We start from the raw sequence: 8489 nt of genomic DNA, 5'->3' as shown, positions 1-8489 counted from the left end.
CAATAAAGTTGACTTGACTTGTTTTTTAAAAAACGGTACACAATTTAAGTCAGGTCTTGCTGCAATAAGGTTCATGAAAGAGGGAAACAGAACAAAGGTAACGACGCTGGTGAATTAACCGAAAAATATGAGCATGGTTCTTTCTGTGTTAGAGAAGTCATGTGATATACTTACATACTTTTACTGATAAACAAACCTTATTTATGTTATTTATTGGATTATTGGACATTGAGGATAGTGTGGTGAACTATATTCTCTCACTCAGGTGTTTGCATGATGAAAATTATCATATCATATTTTATATAAGAATTTGCAATTAACTCATAAGTATTTCAAGTGTTTTTCCTCATCTGGATTTTGGTAGATGGACAGTCACGGGGCACTGTTTAGAGATATTTTAGTAAGAAAATCAAACTGAAAGGTTTGGGGGACAAAATTAGGATTTTGATAAGTCCCTTCATTCCCAGTGCAAATCAAACCGTTGTCTGTTGAGGAAGAATTGCGGCCCATCTGTCTCAGTCTTGAGAGGACAGAGTAGACACGGCGATATGAGGACATGTAGACCTGGGGGTGATCTGTTAAAGGCCTGATGCCAGTCTAACCTGTGTGACCTGTAGCTTGTTGTACTACTGCATTCTGTGTAATTCTGTGAAATATGACTGAAGCCTTAGGCTATTCAAATAACATATACTGTGAGACTAACAATTAGTTTTAGTCTAATTAGTGTTTTTGCAAAAAAAAAAAGGCAATGGAGCTAAAACAAGCTTTTTTATTTTTTTATTTTTAGATTTAAAACTGGGACCAGACTTTGAACTGAAGTGAACAGCTTCTTTTTGGCAACTATTCATTGTTAAAATGATATTTTAAGCAAAAATGAAAAAATACTCTCTGGTTACAGTTTCACAATTGTGAGGATTTGCTGCTTTTCTCTGTTTTATATAATAGCAAAGTAAATATATTTGGGTGCTGGTCTAGTCAGATAATCTAAATTTGAGGACGTTTAGCTTTAAGACATTTTGTACACAGATTGAATTTATATTTTGAATCCACTAGATGGGGCTCCATCCATAGTTGGTTTTCCAACCACTGATGGACCAATGAAGTTTGGTTGGAAGAACAGGCTACAAGGCCTTTAATAATATACTGTATGTTTGTGTCCTTTAATCTCAGACTTCATGGATCATTTACTTCTCATCCATAGGGTTCTCTTGAACGTTGTGCTTTAATTTGTTTTCAAGATTGGTGGATTTATGCTGGCTAATCACAATGATTATAATGTAATAACCTCTATGTCTAAAATGGGGAAATTGTCTTACTGCTTTCTCTTCCCCAGGGACCTAACCTGTTAGTCAAGGACACTTCAGAGTTTATGTATGCTGCCCTTCTGGGTTAAACCTGGAGTCTACTGGAGTTTAAGACTGTGATCATGAAACCATCATGCTGCTTTTAAAGATGCTGAATATCATTTGTAAAACTGCTGGTCAACAAGCGATTGATGCAAAAATAAAATCTGAGTTGAAAATGTAAGTGAATAGTTAAAGGGTGAGACAGACTGACCACAATAAAAACCTCTGACATCAAAGAAAATGTTTTTGCCTAATTCAGAGTTGCCCTGCTCATATACAATTGATCAGTTTGAGGTTTTGATTTCAGGGCGCAACCAGGATGGCTGGAGACCTGAACACCCTAGTGATGGGTACCCAGGTGTTTTCAAGATTTCTATAACACAGCAGGTAAACCCAGAAGCTTCGACCACCTGGGTGGTGTTACAGTGGGAGGGGACATACAGTAACAATATTGAGAGAATCCAATGAGGGTGCATACCTCCCCCCCCCTCCTCTCTCCAAAGGGCCCTGCCTCCCAGCGGACCACTGGGCCTGGCGCACCGGATTGAAAGTCTGTGTGCATGTGGGGCCCCTTAAAGAGGTGCGCCGACCAGACGGCACAGACTTTCTCCGTAGAAGAATCAGCGAGATGAAGAGCAGCGCCAACCCGGCACCATGCGCTCCAGGCTCCCACGGACCGCCTGCCTATTGCGACTCATTGCACTCTGCGTCCTTCTCTCGCACACTGCAGCTTATTTTGGGTCAGCCGATTTCTTTTTTTTTTTAACTTCTGCCCATCACACTAATTGATTGCCTTTGTTGTTTTAATCCTTGGAAGAGACCATCAGCCTTTACAGCTTTAGCCAGATTACGCACGCGTAATTGTGCACAAACTATTGCGGTAAATCGTTATTGTGTCGTTCCAAACCTCTACACTTTTGCAATCTGTCATGCTAATTTGTTACAAGAAACCGTACTCATCACCAGTGGTAATTTAAGAAGTATCTCACCGGAGTTAATCTTAGCCATTTGGCTATTTTTACGCATTATTTCTCGGATATGTTGAATTACCAATCTTTTTTCCCCCTGTTTACGGATTTCTATTGTTTACAGTACTGACATCAATCAGGGAAACTAAAAGAATACTTCGTTTAACATTTATTTACCATTTCCAGTAACTGTAACACACAAATTGACCCTTGTCACTTATTTTAATGGAAGTGATAGAATAATTATTGTAAGATATTTCACCGTAGTAGTGTGGACTTTAAAGTTAGATTTGTAGGCTATTTGTCTACGGATTACTTACAAATGCACCTCACCGTCATTTCTAACGTGTGTTTTCTTTCCCCTCCAAGGCTGACAGGTCGGGAACCCTTGGTGTTTTTACCGGGTCCTTTTTCCAGTGAACCCCCGACAGGCAAGGCCCACCTGAAGCAGTGCGAGCAGATGACTCTGACCAGGCGGCAGAAGAGACTCTGTCGCAGGGAACCTGGTTTGGCCGAGACTTTGCGGGAGTCGGTGCGCCTCAGCCTCCTGGAGTGTCGGTATCAGTTCAGGAATGAGCGCTGGAACTGCAGTCTGGACGGCCGAGGGAGCCTTCTGAAAAGAGGTTAGCCATTCATTCAGTCTATAGCTTACGTTTACAATTTCAGCACTTTAATTGACCCGTTATCCAAAGCGACAAGTGCTGGGTTCATGAGACCATCCACTTGCATGCAGTCTCTTTTATCTTAAATTGTCTTTATCCTTACTTACCTCAAGTGAGACAGGTGCACAGCTGCCCGATTTCTATCTCCATAGCTCACTAGGGTGCTCACTTAGGTGTTTTACATTAAGGCATCTGCCTGCATTTATCTTACAACCGAGTGATTATGTACAGAAAAAAGGAGAAAAAAAAGCAGTTGAGTTGTTACAAAAGTTCTGATTTAAACATGATTTGGGTATAACTTTAATAAGATATTCATAGTTTTTATTAATGGTGTGACCCATAAGCCAAATTAAATTAATTTTCATATAAAAGCATGTTAATTATCATATAAAATAGTATTCAATTAATATCAAACAATATATAATGTCAGTCTCCTTAAGAATAAAATGCAAACACAATAGTTTTTAGAGTATTAATTGTTGTTTGTATTGGTTGTTGCTGCCATGTGATCACAAACTTTAAAGTAAAACCAGAATTTATCTATAATTTCCTGAATGCGTCACTGATTTTTACAACATGGGAATTAACTTCAACTACTATTTACCCATGCTGCATCAGAAGAGATGGCTAGAGGGTTAACAAAGCGGCTGTGCTAGATGTTATTTAAAGTCACAGTAATTCTTACATACTTCTAGACTCTGTAATACCAGAGCATATGACCATGACACCAGGTGATAATTGTAAATCCCTTCTCTTTTATTTTGTGTTACTTAAGATGTTCTGTACAGCCCTTTCACTTGATACAATCCCAGAAAAAAGTCTTCTAAAAGTTGTCTACTTAAATACTTTTTTCCATGGCCGGATACAGCTGTTGATTAACTACACTTGGAAAAGATATGCCGATACCAAATCACCATATTGCATATAGCTCCCCCGCAGCACTGCTATCCACAGAGAATACTTAGGGATCCTCCAGGCTTTATGCATATGGATATCAGTGTGTGGGAGAACATGAACAGGTCAGCATGGAGGTAATGAGGGAGTAGAAAGCCAAGAAATGTGGTGCGGTGGAGAGCGCTCAAGCCCTGTGGTTATTTTTATCTCGGGAAAGCGCCCATTCCCAGAGGAAAAGGGTGGCATGATTACCCACTTTCATCTGGGAAAATCCTTCCTAGTCAAAATAATAATTAATTGGATCAAAATATACCCTGGCGATGGCTCTGGGTGAAGCAAATAACAGTGCATAACCAAAAGAAAAGGTCAGAAGAGGAATTATGACACAAGGAAACTTGCAAAAAAATGCTGAGGTTGTAGTAAACCATGACAACGTAGTTACTTCTTTGTAAACATTTTGGCTTAAAGGCTTACAAAGTGGCACAAAAGACATTTTGATAATTGTAAACTATGAATTAATCCCTTAAGCTATACATAGTTTGCACTCAGAACACATGTTTTTAATGCCACAAATAGATCTTGCAGTCACACCTCTGTAAATTCAACTCTTTAAATCTTTCCTAGATAAAAACAAACTGATGTACAATTTTTATTTTTTTTTAATTTTAAAGTTATTCCACCACATGTGATGTCTTTTACATCCATCCCAGCATTCAAGGAGACTGCCTTCCTGCTGGCAGTGTCCTCTGCGGCGCTGACCCATGCACTCGCCAAAGCGTGCAGCTCAGGCCGAATGGAGAGGTGCACGTGTGACGACTCCCCTGGTATCCAGCATCGAGAAGCGTGGCAATGGGGGGTGTGCGGTGACAACCTGAAATATAGCACCAAGTTTCTCAAGAAGTTCCTCGGCCAAAAGAGGGTCAGCAAGGACCTGAGGGCTCAGGTCGACGCCCACAACATCAACGTTGGAATTCGGGTGAGTGTGAACAAATAAACCCAAAGGAGTAGAGTAGAAGAATTACACCAAATGTGCCTCAGCGAAATAGCTTCCTCGTCCTGTTATGGTGAAGTTGCCTCCCAAGCCCAAGGCATCAAAAACATCACCTATACCTGAGCCACACTTAGGTCAATTAGCTTGGCTGCAATTTTACATGACAATTATACCCCTGACACACTCCCGTGCCATCAGAGGATACAGAATTGTAATCTCACCTGCATATTTTGCACATTGCCAGCCAGACAAATGCCCCCTTATTTGCTGCCGTCATTGGCCTTGGTTGATAATACAGAGGCAGAGGGTGAGGCAGTGTAGCAGGGAGACAAGGCTGTGGGATCGTTGGAGCCAGGTGTTCTCAGGCATGATAAAGCTTGCTGTGCGGGCCTACAGAAAATTAAAGGTCTCATGTCGGAGAGAACGATTATAACCGTGGCTTCTTTTTAATATACGAGCAAGCATTTTTTTCCACTTACTGGATCACTGTGCTCTTCATAAATCCACCTAATGTTCATAACCACCACTGTGTAGCTCTGAAATAGCAGGCCCTGGGGTCCTTATTCCTGAAGCTTACACCTAGATAGAGCCAGAGATGGTGGAAACATAACAGGAAGAGCTGACTATCTTATCTCATCTTTGCTGAGTTAAATGTTTTCCTCACTTTACACCAATGTGGCCGAGAAGACACCACGAGCCGTGTTAACAAAAACATGAAGTGGTCGGCGGCCCCCCCAGTCTCTCAGTGATGGTTCTCTGAAGCCCCTGAGGGGTTCATACCTGCAAAGGGAGGAACTGAGCATCACTTTTCAACCCAGAGGTACCCTCTGGCTCCCTCAGTGTGACCTGTCTCTGGCCCCCGCCAAGACAGCAGCTCTCAGGCTGAGTGATCACGCTCTCATTGCTGACCATCAAGCTCAGTGAACTATTAACCTAAATCAGGGGCACCATCACAAACCGCTGCTACATATTTTTTGGCACTTCTTGCACAGAAATTCTTATCAATGTTTTCCATGAGCAGGCATGTACAAAGAACAGGGTGGAGAGATTCCACTGTCTGCACTGTTTGTCACCTATGCCTCAGGCTTAAGAAAAGAGAGACAGGAGAGAAGCAGACAGAGCTAGTTTCAACACATTGAGCAAAAAAAAATGGCAAGAGCTGTCCAAGTGAGAAATGTGAGGTAAATGAAATACGACATGCTGAACAGTCCCCCTCAATCCATTATGTCAAATTTTTTGACTGAGGTGGGCTAAAGGCACACCATGCGCAGACCACCACCCCTAACCCCCTACCCACCCTGCAGGAAACTGTCTCAGTCTGTCCAGATAGACCTCCCAGATAAGAGGCCAGGTAATGAATCAAACTGAAGGAACTGACATCTCTCCCCTTTTTTCCTCCCTTGCTTTTTTCTCCCATCTCAGGCAGTGAAGAGTGGGCTGAAAACAACCTGCAAGTGTCACGGAGTCTCGGGCTCTTGTGCCGTACGGACTTGCTGGAAGCAGCTGTCTCCTTTCCATGACACAGGACGGCTGCTGAAGTATCGATATGACACCGCAGTGCGAGTGCTGAGCGTCACCAACACAGCCACCGGGGAGACAGAGCTTGCTGGCCCCCGTCGCCATGGTCAGAGCCTCCGCACTACTGACCTGGTCTACCTGGAAGACTCCCCTAGCTTCTGCAGACCTTCCCGCTACTCCCTGGGTACAGGTGGCCGGTCGTGTGCCAAAGACACCAGTTGTCAGAGTCTGTGCTGCGGACGTGGTTATAACACAGCCATGCGCCTTACCAGCCTGTCCTGCCACTGCCAGGTACGCTGGTGCTGCCACGTGGAGTGTCAGACGTGTGTGAGAGAGGAGGAGGTGTACACCTGCAAAAACGCATAACAAATGATGAAATAGAAGAAATATAGGCAGTATGCAAAGACTTGCATTAACACAAGACTGACATGGCTGAACTATAAGCTCCTATAGACAGTTCACTGAGGGATCTCACATGTCTTTGCAGACCTTCACGCTGACCTGCATGTTATTTGGGGAGGATTATACACTTGTAACATTATAATATTGCTGGTTATTTTGCTAATCGTCACCGATTTGATATGCTGCAGCTTACTGTAGGTGAGGATGTTTTCAAACTACTCTGCTTTTCTCTCGCTGGATGCACTGAAATGCCACTCTTCTGGGAGGGAAACAAGCTCTTAAAACAGGTACTGGACTGGACTGGATGTCACCAGCAGTACGACGTCAAACCCCCGTCTGCAGGGGAGCTCTGACAGTGACTTTGTTGTACTGTAATTGCATTGGCCCCTTCCACTTGACTATTTATTGGATCAGTCATTGTGTCAGTTGTACTGCTGCTTTATACTTATCCTTTTTGTAATGGAGTGTTGCCACTGAGGCTTAAATGGCCTTAAAAGGAATCCACCTGTCTGTCTTACTGTCTGCTGTGTAAGGGGTTCATTTCTGATTCAAAAGCACTTAGGTTGCTCTTGCTATGTATGATACCAAGTGTATAATTAATCATAGAACTTAGAAAAACTGTTAAGTCTAAATATATGTTTAAATAGAATCACTGGAAACTTTGAGGGGTGGCTGATGCCACTGTACATTGTAACTACATGCATTAACAGGGTTATTGCACAAAGAAACAAGCTGGGTTTCAGTTGCTCTTATGGAAATGTCTATGGAAATCTCTACATCTAGCCTAATGTGTGCTCAAAAGAACAAAGGGAAATACACAGGGTAATAGTAAGAGAAACACCAAACACTGTCTTTGAAAAACAAAGAATGAAAAACACTTAATTTCTACTTAAACATACCAGCCCTCCTCCTTGCTTTTCCTCTATTTATAGAAGCACACACTATGTTAAACTTTCTAGTTAAAACTGCCTGACTGAACCATTTGGTCTTCAAAGTATAATTTAGCCACATCTTTGTTCTAAATGCCTTTGAAGTGGGCTAATCATGCTCGTTATTTTCCCAAATTGCTAATCAAAGAAAATCACCATGTTTACTTTCTTATCCTTGTGCAGGTCAAAAGTGCACATCGGACCCAAAAGGTTTATTTTATTGGCCAGTTTATGTTTTGTTTGAGTGATTCTGAACTGTATATATAATATGAATATAACTCATGTCAGGGCTCCAGGCGTATGACAATGTGGAATTGTAATTTTCTACCTCACTTCATCTTTTGGCAAATATCAGTAAGATTTATGAGCTATGCAGAGTTATGTCCTATCCTTTGTGTTAAAGATCATATTTTAGATTTTTGTACAGTCCTTTTGAATTTGGTAATATATATCTCCATATTTCAAAAGTAAATGGTTTTTTTTTTAATCTTGCTGCAGTACATTCTTATTTAAAATAAATAAGATTAATAAATGGATATACATTTGTAAGAGCTACGTGTTTGTTGTGTCTTGTTCAGTTGCTGCAGGCGGTTGCCCTCAACCGTGCGCTCACACACATGCACACACACGCCACACGCAACAGGGAAGCGTGTGCAATACACCTGCCCGAAACTCTGCGCCCTGCATCCATCGAGCAAAACCACTTCCTGCTGATACTGCCCTGCCCTCCTTTTCATCTGAAAGGATTGTGGTCTCACTGCATCACCCTCAACTGCCCA

The 8489-nt window shown here is 42.0% G+C and overlaps 1 protein-coding gene across 1 annotated transcript; it reads left to right on the top strand.

Annotated features, from left to right (window-relative positions):
• The first annotated feature begins 1944 nt into the window (after window positions 1-1944).
• Window positions 1945-8202, top strand: wnt9b (wingless-type MMTV integration site family, member 9B). The gene is made up of 4 exons (XM_035655293.1): window positions 1945-2086; window positions 2684-2937; window positions 4581-4846; window positions 6284-8202. Exons 1-4 carry the CDS (start codon window positions 2001-2003, stop codon window positions 6743-6745), a joined length of 1068 nt encoding a protein of 355 aa, XP_035511186.1. The 5' UTR covers window positions 1945-2000; the 3' UTR covers window positions 6746-8202.
• Window positions 8203-8489: the final 287 nt, after the last annotated feature.

The sequence above is a fragment of the Morone saxatilis genome, unplaced genomic scaffold (assembly GCF_004916995.1).
Source record: "Morone saxatilis isolate NCDOM2014 unplaced genomic scaffold, NCSU_SB_2.0 Contig14, whole genome shotgun sequence".
Taxonomy (NCBI): domain Eukaryota; kingdom Metazoa; phylum Chordata; class Actinopteri; family Moronidae; genus Morone; species Morone saxatilis.
This window is presented reverse-complemented; position numbering and strand designations above follow the sequence as displayed.